Below are 17,270 nucleotides of genomic sequence, written 5' to 3' on the forward strand. Positions count from 1 at the left end.
GAGAGGGACTGTGGGCCGAAGACTGGGGGGAAGAGGGGAGTGTAGGGGGTGGGTTTGTAGGGTATACCCTTTGGTCGGTTGATGATGCTTAGAGGGGATTGGAACCATGGCAATGAAATGATATACGATGGAATGAATGTAAAACTAAAGTCCTCTCATGTAAACTATCATATAATCCACAATAAAACATTAAAAAAGAAAGACAAAAAGAACCCATAAAAAAAAAAAAGATAATGGAACTTTTGCACAAACTTTTTGAAGTCCCCTCATATTGCTTCTTTCAAGGCAGATTTCTTCCTTCTTCTGACAGTTCATGGTGTATTTGATATTCTTTGCCAATATTATACCAACCTCATGCACACCTTTCCTGATTTTAAACCATCCTACCTCTCCCCTTCCCTTTAATCCTACATTTTTCAGCTCTTGACTAGAAACATGGTCTTATGTGTAATTCTCAACTGACAATAATCTGTCTTCCCTTGGCTGACTCCAAGGCACAAGGGAGAGCTTTCCATACTCAAAATTGCCTCAAGTGGTCTGGCTGAAACTATCCTTGTTTACAACCGAATTGCTAATGACCTTCAAATCATTAAACCCAAAGGCCTTGTTATGTCATACTTCAGCATCTCCATTCTCTTGGAAGCATTCTCTTGTCTCTGTTGACCAACGTTTCCATTCTGAGACTTCTCCCTTTAACTCCCCCTCCCCCATCTCTGAAGCCTGTCCCCTCTCCAGCATACCCTCTTCTCCCTGCCCCTGCTTAATCACAAGCATTGCACACAGTACATTGCTCACACAGCTCTTTCCTCCCTTCTCTCCAGGATTTCCCTGAACACAGCACCTCCCCAACACCAATATGCTAATGGCTCTCAATTTCCCTGTCACTCCAGACTGACCACAGTCTCTTTCCAGCAAGCTACTAGAGGGTTCTGCAGGAGGGTTTGAAGTTGTAATTTTTTGTGTTTTATTCCAAATGCCTCTCGTGTGTTTCTGACCTAAGTTACTGGCATCACCATTCACCCAGTCATTCACAGACCACAAACCACGGTCATCCGGGCTCCTCTCCTTGACTTCACTTTCCTCACTGTTGGTAGCACCTCTAACATTGACCTTCTTTCTAGTCTCACAGCACCTAATTTTAACTTAGGGCCTCTCAGCTTCTACAAGCATGGCTATAAAGTATCTTCCTACCATGCTTCTCTACCTCCAATTCCTAAATTTCTACCACCAAGATCCATTTCACTCCTCAACAGCAGTTTTCTCTGTAAAGCACTGTGGCACTTTGAATTTACTTGATATGACTTTTCCATACAAAGTCTTAATTCCCATCAAATGAGGGATGGAACCACATAAATAGGGTGACATGACTCTAACACTTGGATAGGTTAGTTTTCTTCATCCGGCACTGGAGGTTACGCTGGACTTCAAATACACTTTGAATCTCAAGGTTCACAGTTCAAGCTCACCAGTCACTCCTTGGAAACCCTATACAGGGTCACTATATGGGTCGGAACTGACTCGATGGCATTTCACAACAACAACAGATGTATCTCAGGAGCAGGAGCAGATGATCTCAGGACCATTAAGAAAGAGCATGTGTGGAACGTGAAATCCCTACCTGGAAAAGCAATGATAGCAGACCTGGTGTCATGAAGAGCAGAGTAACTGTGGTCTTCTAGAACCAAGGACCAAGTATGAATGCCTAAGGACAGGGGGCTGACTTGCAGAATGTACCCTTTGGTCATTTACAGACTGGCTAAAGGAGCCAAGCAGGGCAGAAGCCAAGGAGACACATGACTAAGAGGACACAGACAAGAGTGAGGCATGCCTGCAGTACAGCAGAGAAGAGGCATTGCTGACTGAGGACTGCTGCATCCTGAGGGGTTTCTGATCCTGAATTGTACCCTGTTCACTTCCCTAATTATGGAGACAATACTCCATAATCATGAGTATTGTATGTGAGTTCTGTGTGGCCACTGCAATGGATCATGGGACCCAGATGTGAAGCAGAGTGCTGTGGGAGGGATGGTTGGTGTCAGAATAAGGTAAAGAAGGTTATAGGGTAGAGACATGTTTGACTTCCAGGTCATAGGAATCAGCCTAGGGCTGATTTTGAGTTTGATTCTCCTTCCCCTTTGTGAAGCAAAGAAAGTCTGACAGGGCCTCTGCATGGTTTTTGCAGACATTAATTGCTGATGACACTCTCCTGCTTCCCATTGTCTACAGATGAAATGTTTGAGCATATAGCAGCAGTCCCTTTATTAGACACCCCATGTATCTTCCCAGCCTCAAGGCTGATAGATATGTAATGACTTGCTGGAGAGCTTCTATATCTTTCCTATATCTATCAGTCTGCTTTACTTCATTTGTTTCTTTCATTCAATATACTTTTACTGGGTACCATTTGAGTCACAAGGACAGCGGTTCAAATCCACCAGCCACTCCTCGGAAACCCTATACAGGGTCACTATGAGTTGGAGCCAACTCAATGTCACTTAACAACAAAAGCAACTGTATACCAGGAGTGTGTTGGTTCTGTATGATAATCACTGGACTGTAAGCCACAAGGTTGGCAGTTTGAGTACAGCTAACTTTCTGCTCCCATAAAGACTGACAAACTCAGAAACCCCACACAGGGTCACTATGAATTGGAATCAAAGTTGGCAGCACTTAAACAACAACAACAATGCACCAGATACTGTGAGACATTAAGGAGTCAGTAACAAAAAATCATAGTCCCCACCCTCAAGGAACTTGCATCTATTGGCAGATAAGGCAAGTACCCAGGCAATTCCATTTCAGTGTGATAATGATCTTATTATTACATTATGCAATAAATATTTCTAAAATGAAGGAAAGAATGCTAAAGTAAGTGTGATGGTTAATACCACAGGCTATGTCCCCAAACTACCTGGGCTCCTATTCCAGCTCAGCCAATTTCCAGCTGTGTGACCTTGAGCAAGTTAGTTAATCCCACTTGCATGTATTTCTCCATCTTTAAAATGGGCATAATGAAAGTGCCTTCTTCAGAGGGTTTCTGTGAGAATTAAAACAGTAATGATTTGAAGAGGACTTAGCATGGTGTCTGACACATAACAGTGTTAGAAGTATTTCCATTTAGGCAGAGATGATGACATGGAGAGATAGAGCAACTGAGGACTGTAGACTCATGGAAAGAGAAAGGTTGTATGCTGGCAGCCAGGAGGGAGGCTTGCAGAACATGCCCTCCGGTTGTTTAAATGATTATGTATTCCTGAGAGGTTTTTTGCATATTGCCCCTCACTACCCCCAAATACAACAGACGGAATAGAAGCAAATACTACTGAATAATGATGCATGGAGGGGACTGTAATCATTGCAATGAAACAAAATACAATAGGATGAGTGTAAAACCGATGTTCTCCCATGTAAACTAGCACTCAATTCACAATAAAAACTTTTTTTTTTAAAGTTTCCATTTATATTATTCTGCATTTAGAGTTATGTTATAGGGAGTTATGTCACCATGTTTAAAAGTTTGTAGTTATAGACCAGGTTGAACTGGGCAGAGTTTTTTCTGAAGAAGGTAATTCCTAAGTGACATCTGAAAGCCTGAGTAAAACAGTAGCTCATGCAAGGAAAATGGAGTGTACAGAGTGCAACTAGCACAGGGGGAGGGGAGGGAGGTGTATTTGGGGAATTTTAGACTGGGCATGAGAGGATGAAAGGAAATAAAGTGGGAATGGTAAAGTGAAACTACATTATAAAGGGGTTTTTTCCTTGTTTGTCAAGATAGGATGAGGAGCTTTTACTGTGAAGATAAACTACTGAAGGGTTTTAAGCACAGAAATAACCGAACAGTGTTTCTACTTTAGAAAGCTCATTGCAGCAGGAAAACTGAGGAAGAAGTAATTGAGCATTCCCAAAGGAGGTGATGGGAACCTGATCTAACATGGAACAGCGGGGATGGGAAAGTGCCAGGGTGTAGGGGGTGAAATATCCTCTCCTTTTCTCTAAAGTGCAGCAGACCCTTCATTTCCAGCTTCTTGGGATCTTTCCTACTCTTAAAGTCTGCAGTGCAAACCCACCAGCCACTCCTCAGAAAGCCAACACAGGGTTGTTATGACTCAGAGCCCACTCAATGGCACTTAACAACAACAACCTACTTAGCACTGTGAGCTAGGATGACCCCTTGCAGGCTCTGGATGAATGTTTTCAGAATAAAGTTCTTTAATAAACATCTTTTTAAGAAAGGGATAAAAATTACAGATTACCCTTATCTGCGTAATCCTTTTTTATTTTTCAATATGCTTAGCCATCAATACATTCTTATATTAATAAAAGCTTTGTTTAAATTGCCTAATTTAATTAAAATCAGCAAACATATTGAGGATGTTCTAATTGGAAGGTGAAGAGCTGTGGTGTGTTGTGACTATGAATTTTGCCTCTAATAATAGATTAGATATCACTCATTCAATGCACAGAAAAGTATAGCATGTTAAGACTATGCGATATCATTTGAAGAGATAATTAATGTTTTAACTATTAGTAGATGCAGTATATATATATATATACATACACACATATACATATATTAATATGATAGCCTCAATTGTTTTCCTTTTTATTTCCCGACAGCAGGAATACCCTTGTTAGTATTCTATTTCAACCCTGTTTTAGATGAACTGATATGATCATAGTGTTTAGGTGCTACTGAACAGCTCAATTTGGAGTCCTGTTGTGGCACTGTGGATTAATGCGTCAGACTGCAAAGCTGTTTGAACTGCAAGGTTGGCGGTTCAAGCTCACCAGCTGCTCCTTGGAAACCCTACACAGGGTCACTATGAGTAGGAACTGACTCCATGGCACTTCATACCAATAACAACAAACAGCTCAATTTAGCATTGTTCATAGCATCCACTTGGATTATGTAACTCAGGTTCATGCACACTACTACTATAAAAGGCTTTTTTTCCTCATTGGTTGAGATTTTTTTCATAAATTTTTTTGGAGGGGCTTTTATTTTCAATTTAAATGAACTCAGTTCCAACCATCCATTTATAATTCCTGTTGTTGTTAAGTGTGTTCAAGTCAGTTCCGTCTCATAGCGACCCTGTATAGGGTTTCAGAGGAGCGGCTGATGGGTTTTAACCACCCACCTTGCAAGTCAAACTGACCTTGAGGGCTCCTTCATTTTATAAGAGAAGATACAAAAATCGAAAGCTTAAAATAAATCAGATTTTAAGCAATGATGAGGGTTAATAAAATTAGCTCTATCTTTTTATGACATTATGTGTTTTTCAAGATGTTCACTGCTATGTAGCATCCCATTCTCAATAATGTGAACATTTTTCATAGGCTGGAAAAAGAGGTACATTATAACACGATTTTTGAACATACCTACAAGGCTATCATACTTTAATACTAGCTTTCTCGAAGATTGCAAAAGAAAAACTCTTTAACCATGGAATATTGATAATGTGTTTGAAACTACAATTAGAATTTTCTGATTCAAGTTATATGTAAACAATTAGATGTATGCCGGTAATAATCATCAAATACCAAATTATTTAGATAGATCCACATTGATCTTTATATATCACAACTAATTATAAACGCTATTTTCTTAGACCTTTTAAGAAACAGAGTTGTTGTTTTTCTATTTTAGTCCACTACATAATTTTTGTTGTTGTTGTTAAGTGCCATCAAGTTGGTTCTGGCTCATAGCAACCCTGTATAGGGTTTCCAAAGAGCAGCTGGTGAACTTGAGTCGCCGACCTTGCAGTCCATCACATTAACCCACTGTGCCACACCATATATACTTTAGCAGAGAGATTATTAGTAGAAATTTCCTTTATGTTCAATAATGCAATTCTTAAGTTAATAAATTCACCCAAAATATTATTCTAAATAAAAGTTGATAATCGATCATATTTATAGTATGATGATCAGCGAGAATGTCATGAAACTCACAAAGATTGGTTTCATATGTATTGGTCTTTAAGATGCCTAACTCAATCATATGGTTAAACAAGCTTCTTTACAAGTCTACTAACATGTTTTGGATGGCTGTTAGATGATGGTAGGCACTAGGGAATCAAAAGAGCCCTGCCAGCATAATGGGTTCTGTTTTGTGCTGCTAGCCACAAAGTGTGAATCCACCAAATGCTCTGCAGAAGAAAGATGAGGCTTTCTGCTCCAACAAAGATTTAGTCTTGGAAACACTATACAGAGTCCTGAGTCTGAATCTACACAATGGCACACAGAAGTAGTAGCAGTAGTACCAGCAGGAGGAGGAGGAAACCAAAGATCACTAAAGCATAGTACCTAAACTTGAGAAGCTCAGTCTTTGGGGGGCAGCATCCACCAGCATTCTAGCAGGTTATAGGTAAGCTTCATCCATAAAGTGGTAATTGTTAACAATGGAGATACATGCAAAATCAGGTGCAAGCTCAAGGGGCAAGGGAAACAGATCTGGAAGTAAGGATCCTGGTTTTTCACCTTTGCCCTACGTGTGCGTGTGCACACATGTGTGATCAGCTGTGAGAATATGGTACAGACAGACTAGGGTCTGGTCACGTATGAGACAGTGTCAGAGAGTACGCCACTTAATGCTTCTTGAGCCCACCATGATGGTGGTGGTGGTTATATGCCATGGAGTCGGTTCTGAGTCATAGTGACCCCATACAGGGTTTCCAAGACTGTAAATCTTATGGGAGCAGAAGGCTCCATCTTTCTCCCACAGAGCTGCTGGTAGTTTCAAACTGCTGACCTTGAGATTAGCAGCCTGACTCGTAACCTCTACGCTACCAGAGCCCCTTCCATAGCTAACTAATATCATATAAATTTTAATACCAATTGATACATATCTACCCACAAGTCTGAAATTAATAGTGCACACAGTGAAAACAAGCATGTAAACAAACTGAACACATAATTATGTATAAAACAATCAAATAGCAAAAGTAATAAGCAGAAACATATCAATAAGTTTGCTAAGAAATTTAAATGGTAAATATAGCAGATGTGTTTTTTACAGAATACAAATTTACCTCTAGGGTTTATAGTTCCCGGAACTAAAGGAAATTCATTAGGGGGTGGGGGGTGTATATATTTATACATATATACAAACAAACAAACAGGATTATTTTCTCTTGGTTACTTTTGTTCCTAGTATTTTCAGAAGCATATAAATCTTTACTAATAATTACTAAATAAATAATTATTAAGCACACTGCGGGGTCAATAATACCGTTTCTAAATGACCTAGTACTGGTAAGGCATGGTTCAGTTAAGGAACTGCACTTACAATCAAGTGCTTTGGTACATCTTGTTGCTAGTAATATGTACTACATATATTGTCGCAGCTATAGTATGCTCAGGTTATCCTCATTATCAACCCCCAAAAGACAAATAAATATCAGATTCATAAATATACTGATAATAATAGGCAATAGTGATGAAACAAAAAACATATGTGGTATTTGACTTACATCAGAATTCACTTAGGACAAAATTCCATTAGCATAAAACCATAGCCCTGATGAAATGCTACTCAGCACATAAAACAGTAAAATCTACCATGAATCACTCTAACACAACCAACACATTGATACCAGTACAATGTGCCTCTTACCTCCTTGTTCACACAACTGCTGGGCTAAAGCATCTTTGAAAATGACCTGGCCCCTGTGTGTTGCAGTTGCCCTGGAAAAGAATAGAAAAAGATTAATCCAAATCTTGTAATAAATTTGATGTCTTAAACAGTGTATTTTCTCAAACTTTTAAATAACCATATTCTTAAGGTTTGTTGTGTGAACATTTTTTTTTTTAATATTAATTTTTAAAGTGAAGTACATAGAACAATGGTGTAAATTGAGTTAAGACACCTGGGTTTAGAATTAGCTTCTGGTTTTACTTAACAAAGGTATTGTAGCCTGTCTAGGTTTATTCCTAAAATAGCAGGTAAAGCAAAGCTAAAATGGAAGAAAAAGTGTGGAAAAGATGCTTACTAAAATTTCTTCTTCAGGAGCCCTTGCTATCAAATGTTTTGTGGAACAACAAAGATATTAGTGTTGGAGATAGATGCTTTTCAGGTACTTTATTTCTGAAATCAACAGTCACCAGAACACATAGAGAGTTCAGACAGACAATTACTTTTTTTTTTTTAAGTTTTATTTTTTTTTCAAGGGAGCTATTCAGGGCTTTCATAATAACAAAACCTGTCATCATAAATACACCTCCCCCCACTGGGTCTAATTCACCATTTGAAGGAGATGTGCATCTTTTACCTCCGCTAATCAGAGCTATGCACATGGATCGGTGAAAAAAATAACATCCTTGCAGCAGATGTGTTATTCCATGGCTATAATAGGAACTGTCCTATTAAAGGAAGAATTATTTACGCTTTCTATATGAAGCATTTGCCTTGAAAATCGTTTTGTTTTGTTTTTTTATTCTAGCACACAATACATTATTTAGAACCATTTCAAATGGAAAAATCAAGTTTCCTTAAGAAACTTGATTTTAGAAAACAACTCATACAAAAATTTTAATGACTGATAAAATTAACATTAAATATCTACTTTTTTAACCAAAACCACCCTCAGGGAAAACAATAAAAAAGCCAACAATTAATTTGGTTCCACCATCATCTACTGGAGATGGATCACATACAAGGCGCTGGGCTGGGCCCCAGAGGGCAGTCTGTCACCATCTCCTATACTGGACTCAAGTGGCCTCCTAACCTCAAGACTCTGCACTCTAGCTCCCAATAAGGGCCCTTCTCCCTGTGTCCCCCACCTTTCAGATCTCCATTCCTCACCACTAGTTATTGTCCCTAGTCCCAGTCCCCAGGCTCTAATTTTTTGAAAGTAATCTGACAAACTAAACCACACGGAAGTGCTCATGGTTGATATTGTTTCCAAGTGAGCATCTTCAGCAGTGAAACTGTAAAAATAATACACTTTTACACACATCAACAAATGGCACAACAGTAAAAATTCTGAATGGTGGAAGAGAATTATAATTGGATAGAAAAATCATCAGGCAGCCTTCAATCCCATATGTTATTGCTGTTGTTAAGTGCCATCGAGTCAGTTCTGACTCATAGTGACAAGGTACAGAGGAGTAGCTGGTGAGTTAAAACCTCTTAATTTGCAGTTCAAACCAACATTGCAACCCAGTGCTTATCCTACATTGCCACACCAGGATTCCATATGTCTGTAAGGGGAATGAATTCTTTGGATTTTAAATTAATCACTATTGAAATCACAGGTAATCATATGCTACCATGGTATAAGTTCACATAGGTTTTCCTTTGTTTTCATCAAGCTAAAAATGAAGAGGACTGCACACAGTGCCAAGTCAAGTCACAACATGGTCTACAGACTCACTAAAGAAAGACCTATCAGTTTTATATCTAGAGGGCACATGGTAACATCACCCACCTAAATATAGTGAAATCTGTAAACTCTAGAATTGGACGGGGTGGCCCACCTTTTCCAATCTCGCAAGCTTTCTGCATTTGACGAGGGTCCAGTCTTACCACTGTTGTTTCTACTTTATACTACTTTAGTGGAAGATAGCTGTACTTTCCTTATTGGGCAGCTTTCTACTTTATACAGGGTCCAGTGTTCAAATCTCAATCAAACCAGCAACTTCTGAGCCCACATACACTTCTAATAGCAACAGAGTAATTTCAACTGGAGAATTTAAATTTGACATTTAATAGGAAAGGGACGTGTTTTCCAAAATAACTAACGATAAAGTGAACCCCTACAACCTAGTGTTTAAATAACTGCTCATTTCTGTGTTCTTCTGATGGCGTGCTCACCAACTGCTGTCCAGTCGATTCGGACTCAGAATGGCACTGTAGGGCAGAGCAGAATTGCTCCATAGGGTTTGCCGAGGCTGTAAATCTTTACAGAAGCAGACACTCTCACCTTTCTCCCATAGAGCAGCTGGAGGGTTCGAAACACTGGCCTGTTATCAGTCTGGTGCTTAAACTACTGCACCACCATCTTCTTCTTCTGATGCCAAGTATGAGGGGACTTCAAAAGATTCCTGGAAAAATGTCATTATCTCTCAATTCCAATTTTCCATGAATTTTTCAAAGCTTACTCATAGTAACAGTCACATCATTAAGCACCCTGTTGGTCCATAAATTTAATTATCACGGAGACAATCGATGCTCCCCTGCATATGATGATGATGGGGCTGAAGTGTCTACATTATATTCATGTAACAAGTCCTTGTCTTTTTGCAGGCTATCAGAGCTATTAAGACAGCTCACTCATTGCACATCGCTTGTGAACTGATGACTCCGTTTCCTCAGATTAAGGATTTGCTGCTTTCACTCATACTCGTAACGTCTGTTGTTTTGGTTCAGTGAGTATATTTCATACATTTCTGAGGGCAAATAGAAACACTGGATCTAGATACTTTTATGGTTACCTAATCTGACATGTCACTAGCAGCGGTACTCACTCCTCAAACAAATATGAAACTTCAGTACATGGAACAGAGCAGCCCCCACATTTGAGTTGTTGGGTTTCTACTCCTCATGCAGCATACTTCCCACCACCCTCCCCCAAATCTTCTTGGGTCCATCTCTGAAACTCTTAGGTTTTTATGATGCACAATTTCAAAACCACTGAACTAGTCTAAGTTTTACAATACAGAACAAGGACACGGAGGTGTGAGCGTACTAGAGGCTGTACCATCTGTGAATGACACCCACGGCTGACTCCAGGCCTTGGATTCTTTGAAAATGTGCTCCACAGAGGTGCATTTAAGGTGCTGCGGCCCACTGCACTCCAGAGAAGGAAGAAGAGCCAGCAGCGTGCCAGACACCAATCAACTCAGCCTAAGCAGCGGCCTTTACACGCTCTGATTCTTGGATTTTCTTTGAAGAACGAAAGGCCTGGCCAGCTAAACACTGACTTGAGGATCACTGTATGTCATGTCAACTGCCATTAGCTAAGTGAAAAGTAGAAGTAACGTTAACAATAATTGTGGTTATTAGTATTATTATACCTATTGTTTACTTTCTGCTAGGCATTGTTAAGGAGTCCTGATGTGGTGCTATGAGTTAATGAGCCAGACTGCAAAGATGTTTGAACTGCAAGATCGGTGGTTCAAGCTCACCAGCTGCTCCTCGAAAACCCTGGGTTGGAACAGACTCGACAGCACTTCACAACAAAGGCACTATTAAAGAAGTCCTGGTGGTGCAGTGGTTTAAGTGCTCACCTAATAACTGAGGGTTAGAACACATCGGCTGTTCTGCAGGAGAAAGGAAACCCTATACAGCGTTGCTATAAGTTGGAACCGACTTGACAGCACTTAACGACATAGGACAGAGTAGAACGGCCTCATAGAGTTTCCAAGACAGTAGTCTTTATGAAGCAACTGCGACATCTTTCTCTGTCCTCCAACATCACTGTTACTTGAGAATCAACTCAACAGCAGTGGGATTGATTTTGGTTAGGCACCATTGAAGGAGTTCTAGTGGTACTTGGCTACTAATGGAAAGGTTGGTGATTCAAACCCATCAGCCACTCCCTGTTAGAAAAAGGTAGAAGAAAGAGGTGTCAATCTGTTTCTGTTAAGGTCAGAACCTTGGAAACTATATGAGACAGTTCTACTCTGTCTTACACCATCAGTGTAAGTTGTAATTTAGTGGGTGACAATGGGTTTGTCTAGGTACTGTTGTTTGAAACCTGCATAAAAACCCTAAATAAATTCATTCAGTTCATTCTGGCAACATCCCTAAGACAGATGCTATGATCCCCATATTCCAGGAGCCCTGGTATGATGCTGGGCTGCCAACCTCAAGGTCAGCTATTCAGATCCACCAACCACTCCACAGACACCTTCTACAGAATCACTATGAGTTAGAACTAACTCGAATGGCAAGTAACAACAGAGTTCGTACATGATTTGTCTAAGCTGGTAAAGTCAGGATTCAAACCCAGCCTACCTACCTGTGTGGAGAATCTTTACTTTTAACCATTACATCAAATTCTTCTTTGACCTAGTTCCAAGATAGGGCAGTAGCTTTCACCTCTTTTCAGTGGGAGGGAGGGCTTGTTCTATTGGCCTCTGATCTCTAAAGTCACACCTTTTCTCTACTCCAATCCTTCAGTCCATAGCCAAGCTCTTTTTTAGAACCTTCTTTCTGTTTGAACAACTCCATGAGGTTTCCCCTAAAATACCATTTCTCTTGATTCCTTTTCCCCAAATGCTGTTTCTTAACTTTTAATCAACTTACTGCAGTCCCCCTTCAACTAATATTCTTACGTTTTCTCCAACAGCACCCTTCATATCTCTCCTGATCTCTGCCTAACACAAGGGCATTAGTCACCATTTTCAGCTATCAGACCCAATTCAATTCCAACTCACAGTGACCCAACAGGATAGAGTATAACTGCTCCACTGGGTATATGAGACTGTGAGACTTCACAGGAGCAGACAGCCTCCCCTTTGTCACAAGGAGTGACAAGTGGGTTCGAACTACTGGCCGACAACTCCTTTTTAGTCACACCACCACCCAAGTCTTGTAGGGAACCTTTGCACAGATGTCTGCACCACATCTTCCACTTTCTTCACAAACCTTTAAATCCCTCTGATAGGATTTTAATACAAAATGCCTACACCCTATAGTAGTTGCCTGATTAGTCATTTTAAGCACCTGCACATTAGCTTCTGATCTCAGACAAAACAAAGATCAAAGGTCCAGATGACCGGCTAGCACATAACCTCCTAGGATCAGTTCTGGGCAATGTCTGCCCCCAGGGTACAGTCATGTCAATAGGGGCAAACTGCAGGAGCAGATTTAGAGCTAGGAGATATTCATGGTTTACCCACAGAATCACAGTATTTATTTCATGGCTTCTGGGAATTATAATACAAAATTTGATAAAAAGCATAATTCAGAATCTAGAGGTCATGTCCTCCAAATTTTAACTCACAATGTAATTTTCTTTTCTTATAAAAAGATATAACAGCTATGGTATACGGTGACAGGCCTTATTCATTTTCAAAATTGTTATTTTATATAATTTGTCACTCCCTTTGGAAGAAGGCTCATCAAATTTGTGGGGCTAATAATTATGTTGGTCTATTTTCACTTAATTTTCCATAATTAGCAATAATCTTTCACAAAGTGTTCAGAAAATATACTCTTTGTTCACGGATTTGAGTAGAAGACCAAATTCCTTAAACAACTCCCTAATAAGTACTTAGCTTCTTGGGAGATACACAGATCTCTAGTGCAAGCTTGCCAACGAAAGGCCCTATTAAAGAAGTAATTTTATAACCCCTGTGGGCTACTATAATCTATCATTTGAGGAGCTCTGCAGCTTCTCCCAAATGAGGAACATTCTTTGGATCACTATATTCAGTGCTTGAAGTAGCTTTATTGTTATTATTTCAAAAAGAACACACCACATTCTAATATTAACTGGGTTCCTAGAGCAACTGTCTGCCTACGCATTATGGATGAATTGTGGTGAAGTCTCCAGTCCCTGCCATCAGGAAAACCAGCCTTTGCATGCAGTGAGCTGCCATTCACATGATATAGGACTTTGGACAACAACTTCTTTAATACTGTAGGTTTCACATGCCTTATCTACAACTTCAGAACAACAACAGTTGCAATTTTAAAATACTGATGTTTATTCTTCAGATATTTACGGTTCCTCAACATAAACAAATTTTGTTGTTGTTGTTATTAAGTGCTGTTGAGTCAGTTCAGACCAATAGTGATATTGTATAGGGTTTCCGAGGAGCCGCTGGTGAGCTTGAACTGCTGACCTTGTGGATCAAACCAACTTTGCAGTCCAGTGCATTAATCCACAGGGCCACTTCAGGACTGCAAATAAATTTTAAGCTTCTGCAATGATAAAACCCAAAACAAAAACCTACTACCATTAAGTTACTGTCCTTATAGGACAGAGAAGAACTACCTCATAAGGTTTTCAAGGCTGCAGTCTTTATGAAGGGATAAGTACTGGACTATCCACAAGGTCTGAGGTTTGAGCCCCCCGGATGCACTGCAGGAGAAAGATGAGGCTTTCTGTACTGGCAAAGATTTAAAGGCTAGGAAACCATATACAGGCCCACTATGAGTTGGAACAAGGAGCTCTGGCAGCGTAGTGGTTACAAATTGGGCTGCGAACCGCAAGGTCAGCAGTTCGAAACTACCAGCTGTTCTACAGGAGAAAGATGAGGCTTTCTGCTCCTGTAAAGATTCACAGCCTCGGAAACCCTATACAGGGTCACTATGAGTCGGAACCGACTCCACAGCACATAACAACAACAACATGAATTAGAACTGACTCAAGGGCACTTCACCACCACCACATTCTTTATGAAAGCAAACTGTCACATCTTCTCCCATGCAGCAGCTAAGTGTTTACCCACTGTACCACCAGGGCTCCCCTCTGCAATAATAAGAACCATTAATTAAAAAAAAAAAAAATTCTCCATAAGGCACCTATCAGAGTGTCTTGAACATATGATGACATAAAAAAAATTTTGCTTTTTCAGTTCACAATTTGCTTCTAATGTACAATATTGCTACTCAGTTTCCAAAGACAGAATAAAAAGGAACTTGAATATGTGGTTGTTACAATGCTGAAATTCTCAAGCGTATTAATTCTTTGTTTCATGAGTCAATGTAATCACAGATTCACTTAAAAATCATACTGGGTGTTTCATTTTTAAGCTTAGGAAATGGGTTTTGACAAGAGTGGTGGATTACTTTTCCCATCATTTTGAATGTTTGTATCAAAGATTCTGATAAGTTACTGTCTCTTGTCCATTCACAGCTGGGAAGGTACTTATTAATCCACATTCTGATGTTAATCTATTATATTATCAGCATGTCTGTGCCAGGCCACCCTACAGGAAATGGCACTAAGTATGCAGAGCATGGGAAAAGAGACAGTGGTCTGAGTTTAGGAAAACTGATCTTCAAAGGAATCAATTCACTTGCAAAGATCCTAGAATGCCTTCTAATTAGGTTAAGGAAATAGCTCTGGCTGTTTATTAAAATAAGAAAAAAAATACCAAATGCTTTAAACTACATTAGAAATGAGTAATTAGAAACTTGAGGGGAAACTTATTTTATGTTAAACCTTTACTTCTAACTATGTTAAAGCCATTTGCAAAATTAGTAAAAGTCTGTGTGTTTTCAAAATGATTTTACTTTTCAAAACTTTACTCTTCTCATGCTTTTCATAGTTACATCTTTTATTTCTCAGCCCTGTAATTTTTTTTCCTTCTGTTAAAGGTATAAATATTTTCTCCTTCTAAAGAAATACAAATTTCAACATTTATGTTCAGTATTCACTAACAGCAAAGCCAATGTTTTCATGAAAAAGATCCCCAAATGATTTGCTGAAGCCTGATTTCTAAGGAAACTATAATTTTCATTAGCAAGAGAAAGAACATATGAATAAGACCATTTAAATACTGTAAATATATTAATTTAGTAGTAATTTAGCTACCTTTCAAGTGAATCAACAAATCTAATTACTGATATTGAGATGTATAAGTTTAATTTTCAAACAAAATAAATTCAACTAGTTCTATGACTTTGGAGAGATCATTTATCTGGTTCATTTCCTCATTGGTAAGAAATGGAGAATGACAGATGAGATCCAGAAATCAAGTTCTAAAACTCTACACCCTACTGTTTAAAGTTAATTGCATGCATCTACGCATGTGCATGCATGCAGAGACAAAGTCAGCAGTCACAGGGACGCTTCCCAGACTGTGGCACATGTGCCAGCAGTGGTACACTGGAGCTAACTCAGACTAGCACACGAGAGTTTATGTTGTATTTTAACATGCAATTTTATGTGCATGCTTGTGCATGTGTGTATGTGTATACAATGTGTATTGTATATAGAAAATAAATAACTCTTGTAGAACTCATGTGAAGATACCAACTTTATCCTAGTCATTCAAGTCAACAAAGTAAACAAAAATGAATCAAATCAGTAGTCTTTATTTTGTGTATTAGCTGTTTCTTTGAAATGCACCCTTCTCTATCTCCACAACCACTGTTTGAATTCAGGACTTAATTATTTAGCACCTGAAAACTGCAACACTCTCTTGACTGGAAATCCCTTCTCCAGATTCATTCTCATGTCAATCCTGCTTCTACACCTAACCAATTTTATTTATTAACTTGCTTGAAATCCTTCTGTAGTTCTTTATCATTTAAATAATTCTTCAGTCAAATTCCTTGGGAGGCAAAAAAGGTTCTTTGGCACCTGGCTCCTGTCTACCTGCCAAGTCTCATCTTCCACATTCTGTGGAGCTGAGCCATTCAGTAGTCCTCTGCAGGTCCCAAACTACATGATTTTCCTTTACATCCCCAAGATTTGTATTGTTGTTGTTAATGGCACAGCACCCTGTTCATAGAAGACGTATGCCAAATTTTTCCAAAAATCTCTTCCCCTTTTAAAACCTTCCCAGAATCCCCAGAAACAGTTAGATACCATCTCCAAGGACGGCTCAGCATGCTTCCATATCTCTAGTACAGTCTGTTCTCTAACTTGTTCCATCTCAGTTTTCAACCCATGTCTCTCGTTTCAGCCATTTCTTTTATAGATACAAACAACATGGTAAGTAAAAAACAAACAACAACAGCAACAAAAAACCTCATGACTATACAACAACCTTAATCAACACTAAACCAATGTGGATGCCTTCTAAATCCATATGGCTACAACCTGCAATCATAATAAAAAGGTTACCACTATAGCCCACTAATTGTGCTGAAAAGAGATCAGTCGCCTAAGTGTATCATGTTGTTGTTATTGTTCTTAAGTACGCTCAAGTTGGCTCCGACCCACAGTGTCCCTATAGAGGGTTTCCAAGAAGCAGCTGGTGAGCTTGAACCACTGACCTTGCAGTTCATATGACATTGCAGTCGGGTGCATTAACACACAGTGCAATACCAGGACTCACTGCCACACCACTGTTGTTGTTAGGTGTCATAGACTTGATACCAACTCATAGAGACCTTATGCACAGTAGAATGAAACACTGCCTGATCCTGGGCCAACCTCACTATTGTTGACACATTTGAGTCCACTGAAGCTGCCACTTGGCCAATACATCTCGCTAGGGGGTCTTCCTCTTTTTCTGTGACCCTCCACCCTTCCAAACATGATATCCCTCTCCAATGACTGACTGGTCCCTCCTGACAATATGCCCCAAGTATGAGAGATGAAGTTTGGCCAGCCTGGCCTCCAAGGAGCATTCTGGCTGCACTT

At 39.5% G+C, this 17,270-nt stretch overlaps 1 protein-coding gene across 2 annotated transcripts in view; it reads right to left on the bottom strand.

Annotated features, from left to right (window-relative positions):
• Window positions 1-17,270, bottom strand: part of RELN (reelin) — a 646,525-nt gene that overhangs the window by 357,815 nt on the left and 271,440 nt on the right. For both annotated transcript variants that reach the window (XM_006834371.1, XM_006834372.1), the window contains exon 4: window positions 7,616-7,686. In XM_006834371.1, coding sequence (XP_006834434.1) covers window positions 7,616-7,686 — 71 coding nt within the window. The remainder of the gene's footprint in view (window positions 1-7,615; window positions 7,687-17,270) is intronic.

The sequence above is a fragment of the Chrysochloris asiatica genome, unplaced genomic scaffold, assembly GCF_000296735.1.
Source record: "Chrysochloris asiatica unplaced genomic scaffold, ChrAsi1.0 scaffold00010, whole genome shotgun sequence".
NCBI lineage: Eukaryota > Metazoa > Chordata > Mammalia > Afrosoricida > Chrysochloridae > Chrysochloris > Chrysochloris asiatica.